Source organism: Dryobates pubescens, chromosome 4 (assembly GCF_014839835.1).
Source record: "Dryobates pubescens isolate bDryPub1 chromosome 4, bDryPub1.pri, whole genome shotgun sequence".
Lineage (NCBI taxonomy): Eukaryota > Metazoa > Chordata > Aves > Piciformes > Picidae > Dryobates > Dryobates pubescens.
In genome coordinates, this window is record NC_071615.1 from 48781282 (window position 1) to 48798356 (window position 17075).

The 17075-nt window shown below is 48.0% G+C and overlaps 1 protein-coding gene across 1 annotated transcript in view; it reads left to right on the top strand.

Annotated features, from left to right (window-relative positions):
- Positions 1–523: 523 nt before the first annotated feature.
- LOC104299677 (ubiquitin-conjugating enzyme E2 E1) overlaps positions 524–17075 on the top strand; it is a 34314-nt gene continuing 17762 nt past the window's right edge. The window contains exons 1-2 of the mRNA XM_054161289.1: positions 524–573; positions 1303–1506. Of these exons, the coding sequence (XP_054017264.1) occupies positions 524–573; positions 1303–1506 (254 nt within the window). The remainder of the gene's footprint in view (positions 574–1302; positions 1507–17075) is intronic.

Consider the following 17075-nt stretch of genomic DNA (forward strand, 5'->3'; position numbering starts at 1 on the left):
TCCAGATCATTGATGAATATATTGAATAGAACTGGTCTCAGTACTGACCCCTGAGGGACTCCACTAGACACAGGCCTCCAGGTAGACTCTGATTGATCACAACTCTCTGATTTCTTTCCTTGAACCAGTTCACATCTACCTCTCTGTTTGACCATCCAAACCACACTGCCTCAGTTCAGCTGCAAGGATGTTGTAGGAGATGGTGTCAAATGCTTTACTAAAATCAAGATAATACACATCTACTGCTCTACCATCCTCTATTCACCTGGTTGTGTCCTCATCGAAGGCTATCAGGTTGGTCAAACATGACCTTCCCCTGGTAAAGCCATGTTGACTGTTCCTAATGACCCTCTTGTCCTTGAGATGGCCCCAAGGATAAGTTGTTGCATTACCTTCCCAGAGATGGAGGTGAGGCTGACTGGTCCTAGAGAGTCCTCCTCCTTCCCCTTTTTGAAGACGAGTGACATTGGCTTTCCTGCAGTCCTCAGGCACATCTCCTGTTTCCCACACCTTACCGAAGACGATGGAGCGTGGCCTAGCGATGACCTCCACCAGCTCCCTCGGCACCCACAGGTGCTCAGGACCCATGGATTTATGGATGTCCAGGCTGCTTAACTGCTCCCTAACCCAGTCCTCATCAACCAAGAGAAACTCCTCCTTTATCCTGACTTCCTGTGGGGCCTCAGGGGCCTGGGGCTCCTGAGGACAGTCTCCAGCACTATAGACGGAGACAAAGGTGGCCCTCAGAAACTCCTCTCTCTGTCACCAAGGCACCCACCCCTTTCAGCAGTGAGCCTGTGTTGCCTCTAGTGTTGGTTTTTCCTGCAGTGGATTTGAAGAAGCCCTTTCTGTTGTCCTTGACTTCCCTTGCAAGGTGGAATTCCAAAGAGGCTTTGGCTTTCCGAGCTGCCTTACCTTTGTTAGTTCTTGGGAGCACTTCCATCTTCGTCATTGTTTGACTGTCCCTCAGGTCCAGAGCTCCCTAACTGGGATGTTCGGGAGGCCACGGGGGAGTCTTCTGCTTTACCCTGCAGGGCCCTGTTTTCACTCTCTGTGAGCTCCAACTGATGGTCGAGTCTGCTCTGGGGAAAGCAGGGTGTGACTGCACCGCTCCCTGCCTCACGCTCCCTGCCTCACGCTCCCTGATGCTTCTCAGCCTGCTCACCTGCTCTTGCCTGCTTGGTAACACAACTCCGAGCTCCTCTACCTGGGTACCTCTGCCGCGGGTGAGCTCTGTGCTGCCCTCCTGCACGGCTGTCACGGCTGAGCACACACTGCAGCTGATGCTTGCCTTCCCTCGAGCTCAGTCTGGGTGTCGGGAGCAGCATGTGAGGACACCATCGCCGCTGCAGCGGGGCCGCTCTCCTCGCGGGGAGTCCTCCCTTACCCGCGCAAAGCGCCTCCTCTGCACGCCCCGCCGGCCAGCGCTGGGGGGCGCTGGCGCTCCCGGGGGGCGCTTAAAGAGCCCGCGGGGCTGCGTCACCGCCCGCGCGGCGCCCGCCTCTCGCGAGAGCTGCGGGGCTGCTGCCCCGGCCGGGCGCGGCGCTGCTGCTGCCCGGCGCTGCTGCCCGGCGCGCTGCTGCCCGGCGCTGCTGCTGCCCGGCGCTGCTGCTGCTGCCCGGCGCTGCTGCTGCTGCCCGGCGCTGCTGCTGCTGCCCGGCGCTGCTGCTGCCCGGCGCTGCTGCTGCTGCCCGGCGCTGCTGCTGCCCGGCGCTGCTGCTGCTGCCCGGCGCTGCTGCTGCCCGGCGCTGCTGCTGCTGCCCGGCGCTGCTGCTGCCCGGCGCTGCTGCTGCCCGGCGCGCTGCTGCCCGGCGCTGCTGCCCGGCGCGGAAGGGACGAGACGGCTTAGAGCAGCTTACAAACCCCTGTGTGCCCCTGCCGAACCGCCGCAGTCGGCTCTGGAGGCTGATCTCGGGTGGTTTCGCAGCGTAAGGAAAGCTAGGGTGTGCCATGCTGAAGCGCTGCTGTCTGGGAGGTTTAGGGTTCGGTGGTTTTGGTTGTGTGGGGTTTGGTTTTGTTACACAATTCTGGTTTTAGGAAGCTTCAACAACTGTGGAGCCAGTGAGCATATAGAGACTGTTTGCATAGGCCTGTAGGGACAGGACCAGGGACAATGGCTTCAAACTAGAGCAGAGCAGATTGAGCTCTTTACCATGAGGGTGGTGGAGCACTGGAACAGGCTGCCCAGGGAGGTGGTTGAGGCTCCTTCCCTGGAGACACTCAAGGTGAGGCTGAGGAGGCCCTGGGCAGCCTGATCTAGCTGGGGATGTCCCTGCTGACTGCAGGGAGGTCAGACTGGATGAGCTTTGGAGGTCTCTTCTGGCCTGGACCATTCTGTGATTCTGTGAAATAAGAACATTACAAGGATAAAAGCATGTGCAGTAAGGCATCAATCTAGATGAGGACAGGTCTGTTGGACTGGTTTGGTGTTTGTAACATCTGCATGCCTGTAGGGCATGTAAGATGACGTAGTCGCCTGTGCATCCTTACCCTCATAGGATCATCAAAGGTGATTTTATGTATTAAAGTTTCTCTTTACATGTAATACTGAAGAAGACAAAGGCTGAAATTGTCCTATATTCTTGATTCTTTCTGGTTTGGGGGATTTTTTTGTATGTGGTGGAACTGCAGGGCTCAGAAGTAAAACACTGAAATGCATGTGTTTAAGAGCTTGGGTTTTAGCAAACTAGTTGTTTGCAGCAAGAGTGCTTGCTGAGATCACAGGCACAGGATCACAGACACATTCAGGTTGGAAAAGACTCTCAGGATCACCAAGTCCAACCCAGAACCCTACTCTACAAAGTTTACTCCTAAACCATAACCCCAGGCACCACATCAAAATGACCTTTAAACACATCCAGGGTTGGTGACTCAACCACCTCCCTGGGCAGCACATTTCAGTGCCTGACCACTCTTTCCATGAAAAAAATCTTCCTACTGTCCAGTCTAAACCTACCCTGTTGCAGCTTGAGGCTGTTCCCTCTCATTCTGTCACTAATTACCTGTGAGAAGAAACCAGCACCAGCCTCTGCACAATGATGAGTCTCTTGATCATTCTTTGCTCCAATGGGAAAACTGTGTGAAAACAGTACCAGAGCCACTGGGCAATCTCTCTCATGACTTTCCACACACACTGGTCACAGCTGCTAAAACGTTTTTAATAAACAGGCTTTCCCTTACTTCAAGTTGATTTTCTACTTGGAGCTTGCAGTGCTTGGATCCTGCTTTCCACTCTATTCAGAAAGAAGAGGTTGAGCTTGATGATCTCTGGAGGTCCCTTCCAACCCCTAATATTCTGTGATACCTGAATTCAGTGAGCCAGAGCTGCCTTCTCTCTGTAGCCTGTGCTTGGGAGGCATATCTGCTTGTTGGGCATCTCTTCTACTTGGATTGAAAGAATGGAAAGAAGCAATACAAATTAAACTCTGCCCAGGAGAGGACTGTGTACTTGGATTTTGCCAGCAGTTACAAGGAAATCCTTCACAGTAAGGGACACTCTAAATGGTGCCTCTTGATGTGTGCTTTGCAGTCGGTGAGTTGTTAAAGAAGAATGAGAATATAACACAGCTGCCAGACTTCAGCTGTGAAATAAACTAAGTAGATCACAGTGGGTTTGATGTTTGTTTTTTCCCACCAGTTGATTTTGCAGGTTATGAGGTAATTAATGATAATTTACAAACTCTGAATCTTCTAGATGTTATCTCTACAACAGCTCCAAGGGGATGGTGTTGCGTCAGATGTGCTGTTGGTTGGTGGTATGTTTGGAGCACTCCTGTTTGTGCAAACACCCCTTTTGCACTCCTCAGGGTCCAGCCTTATTTCTGAGAAAGCAAAGGGTTATTTTTGTCCATTGCTTTTCCACATGCACAAAAATAGCTGTGTGGAAAAATACATTGTGAGATCAGCTAACTCTCCTTTTCTTTAGTGCTTCGCTTGACTTGCAGAAGTTGACAGAGTATAAGTTTTCCAAAACTCTGAACATTGTATCCCCCAGAAGCAGCAGACATGGAAAAATCTCTTTAAGTGGAGACAAAGCCAACTCCCACCGGCAGCATTCACTTGCCATAGTTAATCCCAGTGGTGTTTGTGGAGGGTTGAAATTACCCACCACGAATTTGGAGAACTACAATTTATAAACAACACAGGAACTCCTCAGACCCACCCTGGATAGATCCAGAGGCACTGTTCACCTCCTCCCCCCCTCCCTCCCTCCTTCCCCTTACCTCACACAATAGTCACAACAGAAACCCTGGCAAGGCTCCAAAAGAGACAGACAGAGCACAGTTGCAAGCAGAAGGGACAGAAGAAGGGGAAAAACAAACAGAACTGTTTCTGCCACTACTGTATATCCCACTAGCCAGCCAATGAATTCTATAGACCTTAGCATTATTTTTCTTCTACATCCAACAGTAACTTATTTTACTTTCAGTCTTTGCAGTCAGTAGCTAGGCTAAAGTTCCCCCTTCAAACTGTAACAGTATTAAAGGTAAAGCCAAACTGCTTCTCATGAGAGAGAGCAGAAGATGTTAGCTGGGATCAGCGCTGCGAGGTGTTCTATTCTTGTTAGCATTTTGTAGGACAAGTGATCAGTCTAGAGCTGCCATTATGGGAACCTACATAAAAGTGGCTGTATTCTGAACAAATACACAAGCAAAGGGCTTGCAGTGGGCTCAGCCAGTAATGTGTCCTTGTAGCCAAGAGAGCCAATGGGATCCTGAGGTGCATCAACAAAAGTGTGGCCAGCAGGGCTAGGGTGGTTCTTCCCCTCTGCTCTGATGAGACCACACCTGCAACACTCTGTCCAGTTCTGGGCTGCCCAGTTCAAGAGAGACACAGACCTGCTGGAGAGAGTCCAAGGGAGAGCCATGAGGATGCTTAGGGGACTTGAGCATCTCCCCTGTGAAGAGAGACTGAGAGTCCTGGGGCTGTTTAGTCTGGAGAAGAGAAGGCTGAAAGGGGATCTGGTCAATGTCTATCAATAGCTGAGGGGTGGGTGTCAAGTGGAGGGGGCCAAACTTCTTTGGGTGGTGCACAGTAATAAGCCAAGGAACACCAGGGACAAGCTGGAACATAGAAGGTTTCACCTCAATATGAGGAGAAACTTCTTTACAGTGAGGATGGCAGAGCCCTGGAGCAGGCTGCCCAGAGAGGTTGTGGAGTCTCCTTCTCTGGAGACTTTCCAACCCCACCTGGATGCCTGCCTGTGCAGACTGCCCTGGGAGGGGGATTGGACCTAATGATCTCTGGGGGTCCCTTCCAACCTCTAGTGTACTGTGACACTGTGATTCTCTTTCAGCAGTCCTGCATGGGCTTTCTGCACTTGCTCAGTATTTTGAAGGTAGCAGCAAGCAGTTGATTTTAATTGCCAGTGAACTGAGCAGGTAGAGCTATGGAGGTGTGCAGGTTTTGTGTACTCAGAATCAGATTTGCTGTGTGAATTGGTGTGTGCTGGAGCAGAGCTAGATTTAACTGTACATTTGTCACCCAGGTTTGTTAAAAGATGTATGAAACTTTTAGAAAACCCATTCTGAATGTCATCACACTCCATTAGGACACCTCATTTGGTATTGCACTCACCTGGGTTGCCTTTTTCCATCTAATCCCCCTGTCAGCAAGTAAGAACTAACTGTGCTCTCGTGCCCTGGGCTAATCACAGAAGTCTGGTGGCTTTCCTCAAGTCTTTACAGAGTTGTGACTTGGAAAAAGGAAGCTAACTGTGTCAGAACAGTGTGTTTTATAAACTGTCTCACTGTTGGGAAGACAAAACAAAAACAAGCCCCCAACTTCTCCAAACGAGTTGTATTGGCAGCATGGGCCTCTCTGCTCCAGTTTTCAGCTCCTCAAAGCTGGTCACACAGAGTTGATGTCTTTTCACCTGTAACTGATGTGTATGAATGGTGTAAAGATGAGGGTCTCCTGGTACTGCAGAATGAAGCACTGCAGTGTAAGCATATTTTTGCTGCAGTACAGTGTTGTTTCCATTAAACATCAGAACAAATGAAGAGGCTGCAGTCCTCATTGAAGTAGCATCCTACAAAAGAACTGTGACCTTGGGCTTCTCAGATCTGTTAGTTTTGTATTTGCCTTCTGACTTTTGATCTTGTGATTTTTCTGATTTCCAAGCCTGGGAGAGTCTGTACTGGGACCTGTGCTCTTTAATATTTGTATCAGTGCTATAGACAGTAGGATCAAGTTCACCATCAGCAGTGTGCAGATGACCCCAAGCTGAGTGGTGCTGTCCATACACCAGAGGGACAGGATGGCATCCAGAGGGACCTGGACAGGCTGCAGAGGTGGTGCCCAGGTGAACCTCATGAGGTTCAACAAGAGCAAGTGCAGGTTCTGAACCTGGGCTGGAACAATCCTCACTGTCAGTACAGACTGGGGGAGGAGGGGATAGAAAAGGACTTGGGGGTGCTGATGGATGAGAAGCTGGACATGAGCAGGCAGGGTGAGCTTGCAGCACAGAAGGCAAATCACAGCCTGGGCTGCATCCAAAGCAGCATTGCCAGCAGATCCAGAGAGGTGATTCTGCCACTTTGCTCTGCTGAGACCTCACCTGGAGTACTGTGTACAGGTCTGGAGCCCTCAATATAGGAGGGACAGGGACCTGATGGAGAGGGTCCAGAGGAGGGCCATGAAAATGATCAGGGGGGTGGAGCAGCTCTGCTATGAGGACAGGCTGAGGGAGCTGGGGGTGCTCAGCATGGAGAAGCTCTAGGGAGACCTGATAGCAGCCTGCCAGTACCTGAAGGGGGTTACAGGAAGGGTGGAGAGAGACTGTTTGCAAAGGCCTGCAGGGACAGGACGAGGGGCAATGGCTTCATACTAGAGCAGAGCAGATTTAGATTGGATGTTAGGAACAAGTTCTTTCCTGTGAGGGTGGTGGAGCATGAACAGGCTGGCCAGGGAGGTAGTTGAAGCTCCTTCCCTAGAGATATTCAAGGTGAGGCTGGAGGAGGCCCTGGGCAGGCTGATCCAGTTGGGGATGTCCCTGCTGAGTGCAGGGAGGTCAGACTGGATGAGCTTTGGAGGTGCCTTCTGGCCTGGACTGTTCTCTGATTCTATGATTGACATACCACTGTTGAAGAGGGGACTGGTTTTTAATGCTTCTACTATTTTTCTCATGTTCTCTCTTAAGCCTCTTGCTCAGAGCTCATAAGTTTGAGCTTTGCATGTTCATTTTTCTCTGATTCTTCTAGTAGGCAGACAAGTTTACTGTCTGGGAGAGCACAGTGAGGATGAAATACTTCAGTCATTTATTTCCCTGTTAGCTTCATGCTGCACTGAATACCTTGTGTAAAAGAAAATTAGAAATGTCTTTTTCTCACTACAGAAGAACAAAGAGATACAGTCTATTGAAGTCAATGGTGAACAATATGGGAGTCATAAAGGATACTCTGTGTCTTTCAGACATATAATTTGTCTGTGGATCTTATTGTCACAGGAAATTATTGGAGAACATAGCAGAACCTGAAACAGAGGTGGCCATGCATGTGGCTGCCACGAACGTCTGAACTCAGTCACATTAATGGTGCTGATTTTAGAGCAATACTAAACCCATGCTCTTAGGCTTAAGCAAGTTTCTCTTGACCTGTATCACAGGAGTATGTTCTTGTTGTTCTTGTTCCCTGGAATTAAGCTTCTCTGTAGGCTAAAATTCTCCACATCCCATTCCATATCAGCTCATGCCAGGAATGAGCTTTATGCGTCATATCTGAGAAGATTGCATAGGAATGCCTACAGGAATGACCTACAAAGTGAGCAAGAGAGTCCAAAGACTTGTGAATGATTAGTGCCTACACAGAGCAAGAGCCACAACGTTGATTGAACTTGAGTGTGCTGTGAGGAGTGAAATCACTGTGTTTCTGTAAAGGAGGTGAGGATGGAAGCAGGCTCTTTACTGTGTCCTGGCTTTTTAATAAGTGGCACCTCAAGTTATGGAATTGATTCCACAGAGTGGAAAAAAAACTATCAGCAGTGAAGTACTAAATATGTTAAAAGGTTTGACTATTGTAGTTGACATTTATGCCCACAAATCTTAGCAGGGCTTTGAACCACACAGTTCTTACACTTGGGTGCCAGAGAGGAGAAATAATCTTTTGGATGTGACACAGCTTTTGCTAACAAAACCCAAACCACTCCAAACCAACCAAAAGCAACAACATAACAAAACAAACCCACACACACCAAAAAGCAACCAACAAACCCCAGAGGAAAAACAAACCAAACCAACCAAACAAAACCCAAACCCACCCTTCTCCCTCCAAAAAAACCCAACCCCAAACCAAGCAAACAGCCCTGAAACCTTAAACAGCAGAATGAAACAAACCCAACAAATCCATGTCTTTAGTATCAGAAAGAAAGGCAAATAGAGAAGTTGAGCAAAGGCATTACAAACACTAATTAGAAATCCCTGGGCCAAAATGAGCCAAAATATTTCTGGGCTTCACATTCTCTTACTGGGAGTTGAGGCAATTTGAACAGATCATGTTGCTTTAAAGGAGAGAACCTCTAAGTGTCTCCTGTAGAGGAGCTCAGCTCTCAGCAGAGCTGTGTGCACTCCTTTATATGGTTCTACTAATTGTAATTATTTAAAGACTGCAAGCATATCAGTGATGGAAACAAAGCTTGTTGCTTGTTTCTAGGATGTTCAGCAGCAGCACTGATTGGCAACAAGCTTTTAAGAGTCCATTCTTCTGTAAGAACACAGTATGCTGCCTTTGTACAGGGTGCTTCAGAGGGCTGCAGGCAGATGGAGAGAGTCAGGGCTGTTCAGTCTGGAGAAAAGAAGGCTCTGAAGAGACCTTATTGTGGCCTTCCAGTACCTGAAGAGGCCTACAAGAAAGCTGGGGAGGGACCTTTTAGGGTGTCAGGGAGTGATAGGACTGGGGCATAACTAGAAATGGGGAGATTCAGATTAGATGTTAGGAAGAAGTTCTTCCCCGTGAGGGTGATGAGACACTGGCACAGGTTGCCCAGGGAGGTGGTGGAAGCCTCATGCCTGAAGGTTTCTAAGGCCAGGCTGGAGGTGGCTGTGAGCAACCTGCTGTAGTGTGAGGTGTCCCTGCCCATGGCAGAGGGGTTGGAACTGGCTGATCCCTGGGGTCCCTTCCAACCTTGACAATGCTATGATTCTAAGTAGTCTGTATATAAACTGCAAAACCTCATCATTCTCTGTGATTCTATGCAAAAGCAACAAGGTGTTCAAGAGGGGATTGGATGTGGCACTTGGTGCCATGGTCTAGTCATGAGGTCTGTGGTGACAGGTTGGACTCGATGATCCTCGAGGTCTCTTCCAACCTTAGTTATACTGTGAGACTGTAACAAGGATGCTTTCAAAAACCATTCTTTGCTGACAGTAAGAGTGAGAATGAGGAATGCCACAATTACTGACAGGGCCAAGTGTGCTGAAGCAAACCTCTGCTCAGAGTGCCTTGCTGAAATCTGGCTTTTGCAGTCACTGCTTGTTTTTCCCAGGCTCCCAGCAGCAACTTCTGTCTTGCATTGCCTCTGAACTTGTTCTGTTGAATTTGATGGAAATTTTGTCATTGAGTTCATCTCCCCCACACTGATGCAGAATTGCTGGCTGCTGGAAAGATACATGTATTTACTAACAGGACTGGTCTTTAACAATGCACAGTCTGCTGAAAACTTCTTGCTTTGAAGGGGAAAAGCCTATTCTTTACTGACTGGTGCTGAGCAAAGGCATACCTGTGATGTTAAGGACAGTGGATTTTTCTGGCATGTGAATGAGAACAAGGCTTGCCCATCAACCTCTGTGGAGTGCTGTCCACTCTATTTCAAAGAGTATTGGAGAAATAGGTGGAATTGGGAGAGGAGAGATGGAAATGAATAAAAAAAAGGAGCTGGAGGAATTCTCATTTGAAGTCACAGGGCTTGGTTCCTTTAGAAAATGAAGTGAATGTTTGTTTTTCTTTCCTTATTTGTAGCAAATAGTCTGGATCCTTATTTCCCTCTGTCCTCTAATAGGAGAACAAAGGCATATGGAATGAGATTAAAAACCAGATAAATGTCAGTGATTTGGGTTTTGCAGAAATCAGGCACAGGAGTTCTGTGCTGCACTACATTGCTGAAGCCAGGAATTTGGCAAGCTTCAAAAGGACTCAGACTTCTGTGGTTGGCAAAACCAGACAGAATCACTGCATTTTATCATGCTGGTTCCAGAAGGGAAATGTAGAGTTTGAAGCTCAGTCAGTTGCTGCTGAGGATGCTGCAAAGTGAGAGGAAAACAAAAGATCTGGCAGGATGCCTCCAAAGCCCATCTCTGTCCCTTTTGACACTGGAAACCAGGGAGAGACAGGGTGCTAGGACAGGTGGACTTCAGAGCAGCTGCAGCCTGGTGATTGCCTTTGTTTCTTTTGACAAGCGAGTAGACTGTGGCTCCCCCAGCTCCGGGTGCTGTTGTGGCGGTAGGAGCCCTGGTAGCGAGGTGCCTTGGGTGGTGAATGTAGGGGCATGAACCCTGCCACTGCTGCAAGCAGAAATGCAGGGAATCTCAGAAACCTCTCTTCTTTATTACAGCCTTGTAGAATTCCCAGCATTGCAGAGTTTCAGAATGCCCTTAACAGAAGTCCCAGAAGCCCTTAACAGACGAAGCAGCTAACTAACAGAAGTAGATGTCCCTAGAGAAGCCCTAACCCCCCAGCCTCCAGTATTGCTCTGAGTAGCTGCTGAAATTCTCTTTCTTATCAATCACTAAACCAATAACACTCAACCACAGCTATAAGCTAAAATCTTTTCCCACTAAGAGGTGCCAGTGTGTCAAGGAGGTGGCTTCTGCAGCATGTTCCAATCCAAGGGTGCCAGCATGTCAGGATGTTGTTCTTGGCACACATAGAATGTGTGATTGTTTTGCTCTTCACAGCATGCAGTTGGTCAGCTAGAAAGCATTTTCAACCCCATGCACTCTGAATGCACCCAGTAGGACACTGGCTGCAACAATAGAGGAAAGAAGTTCTGTGACCAAATTCTCATTTGACCAGGGATCAAAATCATTACCAAATACTACTTCTGTTCTACTAATGGGTGGACTGATCTTTATTTTAACACTTTTATAAGGGAGAACTGTATTTCTTAAAAAGATCTTTATAAGTCATAGAATCACAGAACTGTCAGGGCTGGAAGGGACCTCAAGGCTCAGCCAGTTCCAACCCCCCTGCCATGGCCAGGGACACCTCACACTACAGCAGCTTGCTCACAGCCACATCCAGCCTGGCCTGAAAAACCTCCAGGCATGAGGCTTCTATCACCTCCCTGGGCAACCTGTGCCAGTACCATGCTATAGAAAGGTTTGTGGGTTATGAAACACATACATGCTTCTGTAGATGTGCAACAAAAGCATCTTTAAGGGTAATTTCCCAAGGCATTTCCCATAATGTTTGTGTCAAATCAGTATCACTCTCGAGGATTGAGCCTTTAAGCTGAAAACAAGTGTGCACATACCTCAGTGTCTTGCTTCAGTAGTTCACCTAAAGGTTGACTTTGCCTAATCAAATTTCAGGTCTGTAGTATCATGAAGCCATGGCTTGAAAGTTACGTGTGTGACATGTACTTTTACATGTATTTATAAAGAGTGGATTGAAGACATGTTTTAGTGTTGGTTACTCTGCTCCTAGCACTGGGATTATTTTTGTGTCTAATCTGTTTCACTCTACTGTGACAGGCACAAGCACAGCAGATGGGGAGCTATTTTGGAATCATAGGATGGTAGAATTGTTTTGGTTGGATGAAACCTTTAAGATCATCAAGTGCAAATATCAACCTAACACACCACCATGGTCATTAAAGCATTTTCCCAAGAGCTATGTCACTGAAGCTTCTCATTGAGCAGCCCTGCCATGGGTCGAGTTGAACCTGCAGCTGTTATTCACACCATGCTGCAGTCACAGAATCGTTAGGGTTTGAAGGGACCGACCCCCTGCCCTGGGCAGGGACACCTCACACTAGATCAGTGGCTGAGAGCCACTTCACAAGGGTGGCTTCATGCCAGCTTCAAAAATGAAAGTGCTGACTGGAGCAAAGTATGATGGGGCTTGGAGTTCAGATTGTAATATGAGAGGCTTCCTGTTCCAGTTGCTGCTTGTGGGTCCCTGTTTTGGGGATGCTGGCTCTTTTCCACAGGGATGGCAGTGAGAGGAGTGTGAGTCAGGTAGCTGCTGGGTTTGGCTTTCTGTTTTATACTGGTTTTTTCCTTCCCTGCATTTCACATTCTGCATTTCACTGTGTTTTGTTCCTGCCAGCAGGCTAAGCCGTGGTAATTATGCATTGTGATTATGACATCTTATGCAATATTAAACTCTTGCCTTATCTCTTTATCTCACCCCCAAGTTGTGTGCGCTACTTTTCCCTCCCTTCTGTGTTGGGAGAGCAGGCTAAAGGTTACACAGGGATGCATTAACCCTTGTGTTAAACCAGGAGAGCCCCAAACAAGCTTCAGAACAAACCCCAAACTGCAAATCCTTTCGGTAGCAGGTGTCTGAAAAACACAGAATGAGCATTGCTGGGCATGGGTCGCTGGGTGCTGCAGTGTGGTCATCCTAGGCTATGCCCTTGAGATGTTTCGCAGACCTTGAGCAGGAAAGTAGTAAAATGTAAATAAATCACTACTGGGTGTGAAAAGGGAAATGACAATTCCATTGGAGAGATACCTACCACAGGAGTGGCTCTACCAAAACAGTTCCCTCTTCTCATCTCCTCTTCTCACTTCGTCGCTCTGGAGAGAATCTAACCTGCTTCCGCTTGGCCTCGGCTGTGCTGTTCTGGTTAAGTCTAACGGCAACTTGCTCTGCTCCTTCCTCCCTTTCTGTCCAGGGGGATCTGGGTAGGCAGGGAAAGAGAAGCTGGTAGCTTCCCCTGGTCTTTTGACCAGGAAGGTTCTTGTGCTGTTTGTGAATTGTAAATGCCTGTGCATACTGTACAGCCTGGCTATTTTGTACATACCCTTTGCATTCCATCGTAGAGTGTAGTTTTCCCTGTAAATCCAGCTCCCATTTGCTTCCAACTGGGCAGGTCTGGCAAACTTAATGTTGGGGGGTGGATTTTCAACCCACCACATACAATTTAGCCTCAGATACCAGGTAAAGGTAGAGAAACATTTAACAACATCTGTGAGAAAAGCCATGTCCAAGCATGGATGTTTGGATTAAAAGCCCTGTTGAATGTTGCCCTCTTTCCTCTTTTCTTGTGTTCAGTTATTTGCCTTAATTGGGGGGGGGGGGAATAATAGTTGTCTCATTGTAACTTTCATTTCAGTTGATTAAACCCCTAATATTAAAAAACTACATCTTACAAGGCTGTTTTAATGATGGGAGTGTCAGCTGCCTCTGGGATGTGTCTGGTTTCATTGATATATTAAGAAGGCTGTTTGTGTGTATTCCAGGAGTTTCATGTACTGACCTTTCTCAGCTGAGAGCTTGACACAGAAACTGACGTGAAAAAACCAGCTTTTTATTAGTTATCATTCTGAAAGTTCAGGTGTGATTGCCTAGGCTGGCCTAGGAATTCTTGAGCATGGTGTGGATATAGTTACACTGTAAATTTATTGCTGTTTGAAAACATATTATTGTACTAAAAGGAACATTTTAAATGGCTTGGAGTGAGAGAGTCAAAGTGAATAAAGCTGTGGCGACTGCAATCAAATATTTGTTCTTACAGTGCTTTTCCCAAGCCTCATGCCCCAAATCCCTGTGATTTGTAGCTAAGGATATATTTCTTTCTCTTCTTGTGTAGTGTATGTGAAATTACATCAGGCATGGAGCAAAAGAATGGAGCAAAACTAGAAATGGGTAGATTCAGATTGGATGTTGGGAAGAAGTTCTTCCCCAAGAGGATGGTGAGACACTGGCACAGGTTGCCCAGGGAGGTGGTGGAAGCCTCATCCCTGGAGGTTTTTCAGGCCAGGCTGGATGTGGCTGTGAGCAACCTGCTGTAGTGTGAGGTGTCCCTGCCCATGGCAGGGGGGTTAAAACTGGGTGATCCTTGAGGACCCTTCCAGCCCTGACAACTCTGTGATTCCATGGCATCAAGGCTGTCAGTTCCTACAGGTATTTTGCTCTACTGCTTGTTGCTGTTATGCTGGTTTCATGTTTGGGCTTAATTAGGAGTAATGTGTTCAGCTTTCCTTTGAAAAATGCTGTAAAATTAGGTGCAAATTCTACCTTTGTCCCTGTGCCAGTTTGACAGGTTTGTAGGCATGCCTCTTTCTTTCCATTGCCCTCTGTGGAAATGGCTACAGTATAAAACAGTGATGCACAACTCAGATCCTGTGACAGGACAAGGAGCAATGGATAGAAACTCCAGCACAGGAGGTTGAACTTCTTCACTGTGAGGGTCACAGGGCACTGGAAGAGGCTGCCCAGAGAGGTTGTGGAGTCTCCTTCTCTGGACACTTGCCAGACCCATCTGGATGCACTCATGTGCAACCTGCACTAGATTCCATGATCCTGCTCTGTCAGGGGGCTTGGACTTGATGATCTTTGGAGATCCCTTCCAGCCCCTAACATCCTGTGATATCCAGGTTCATCCAAATGCAATGATCCTGATTTAGCAAATGGCAAGAAAGGAATGCAGGGAGTTTGCTGTAAGGAGAGAAGGGGAATTTATCCACATTTCATTAGCAGCATAGTGTTACTGGTGTCAGCATTGGTGTGCTGGCAGGAAGCAATATAGTGCTGTGAAGCCAAGACGACGGGATGAGCTGGTTCTCTAGTGCAATGATGTTGACTCTGTGTATCCCTGATCTCTAATGGGAAAGAGACTCTGCTGGTGCCAATTGGCCAGTGGATTTGTTTTAATCCACAGCATGTTTTTAGGGAGAGCTAACTGGTGGGGAGATGGTGGAACAGGCAGATGAATTTTGGAGCGTGTGGTACAGGAGCAATTTTTGGTCTTCCTTAGGTTATGTTCTCTTCAGAACTTGAAGTTTCATGTAAACCAACAGTCTTAAAATACTGCAGCATCTGTTCCCAGTGCAGATGTCCTGTGGTTCACAATTCCTGCAGTTCAGTGCAAAAGAGAGGGAAGGGGGTCTCTAGTCTGGCAGTGTCTTTCCCTCCTCCCCCCACCAGGGGAAAGCTCAGGGAGACAGCTGGGGGAAGCCACAAGAACCATGTCCCTGTTAGTCTGAGGAAGTTCAAGAGGCTTGTCTGCTTTCAACTTTCAGCATAGCAGTGGCACCCTGCCAAGTGTTACACATCATCTTTCACTTTCTTAGGCCAGTTTTTCTGATCTAGTCTGTAGCTGCTGTTGCTCTTTGGATCTAAGTTGCTTAGCAGATACATTTCTGGACCTACACAAGTAGGACAGAGACGATACAGTCCAAGACCGAGTCCACTGTGTTACCTTGGTGCTGGATAGGCAGGCTGCCTGTTACGGAGTGTAGCTTTAAGTTTTAACTGTATGGCAAATATAATAACCTCTTATTAATAGGAAAAAATGCCCCAAAGTTGTTCAAAGGGTTCACTGTGTGGTTAGAATATATATTTGCAAGGGGAATGTGCAGGATTCGGGCAGCTGGAACAAGGTTAACAGCTCATGCAAACCGGGAGGAATACCAGAAAGAGAGCAAAATGGCTCTCGACCATAAGCCAAAGAGGCAATGAATCAGTTCCTCACAGCTGGTTCCACCCAAGCAGGGAGTGCTGCTGCTGTGTGTAGCTGTTGAGGCTTCGGGGTGCTCTCACGCAGCAGCCACGGCAGGCTGCCGGCAGGAAGGCCACGCGGTCTGCGATGCCTGGTCTGGCTCCAGCGGGCGGCAGGCTGTTAACGACGCTTCTGGCAACGGGTGCTTGCTTTGTCCTGGGGAAACTGAGGCACAGCAAAAGCCTGGGTGCAAGGGGAGGCAGGCTTGGCTCTGACTCCTAAGCTCCTGGCTTCTCTCATAGCTTGCAGTGTGTAGGCTCACAGCTTTATCCCAGGCTCTGGACCGGGCACTCGAGGTGATGTAACTTGAGGCAACTTCAAGCCAGAGAGGTCCAAGCAGGTGCAAGCAGGGCAAGGCTTAAGCAAGGCAAAGGCAACTAGAAATCAGCCTGTGTATATGTCTTGCCCCAGATTCAGTTGGGCCAACAGGGCAGCTGAAGCCAGCACATAGTTACCCAATGAGAAGGGCTTCTGCCAGGCTGTGGCCATGAAAGGCAGAGCCATAGGCCTGGTCAGGCAGGAGCAGTGGGCAGTCCACGTGCCCTTGCCCCAGGAGCAGAGCTGTTCCCCAGACACACATAGTCCTGTCCCCTTTGTTCCTTTTCCCACGTTACCCTGACTTTCTGCAGGAAGGAGTGGGGAGAGGGGGACCATGGCTAGACACAGCAGGGTCAGTCTGGGTTTGTGCTGGGGCCAGCTGGCCTTGCCACTTACAGAACAGGTAGGAGCTTTTTCTTCTTTCTTTCTTTTCCTAAACAGGACAAGTGATTTTGAAGAGGTGGAAGACCATGGGAGTTTTACACTTGGTGTATGACAGGGCCCCTAAATATTTATGACATGCTGGACTGTTTTTTTTCTCTTTCCCCATTTAATGAGATCTTTCATATTCCTACACTGATACAATCAGGACAAGAGGTAGGCATGGAAGACAGAAACACAGCTATAGTTCCCAGCTTGATTCTGGAATGGCAAGTTACTTGTGGTGGATTTCTTTTTTCTCTAATGGTTCAAGTGTGGTATCTGGGGAAGAGTCCTCTGATCATATAATGCAGCACAGTTAGGGCTACTTATGGGGTGGAAGGAGGCATTATTGAGCTCTGTTGTTGCCTTCTTTTCCATGTGAGAAGAACCTTCAGTGTCTCAATAACTGCCTGGAGGAAGTAGAGGTTTTGTTTTCTTTTGAAGACCACTTTCCATATTTCTGAACATTCATGTATGACTGCTTGAAAGAGTCCAGAGCAGAGCCACAAAAACAATGGAGGGAGTGGAACATCTTCCTTATGAGGAGAGCCTGAGGAAGCTGAGGGCTTGGAGAGGAGGAGCCTGAGGGTGACCTCATTCACGTTGATAAAGATGTGCAGGGTGAGTACCAAGAGGCTGGAGCCAGGCTCTGCTGGGGGATGCCCAATGCC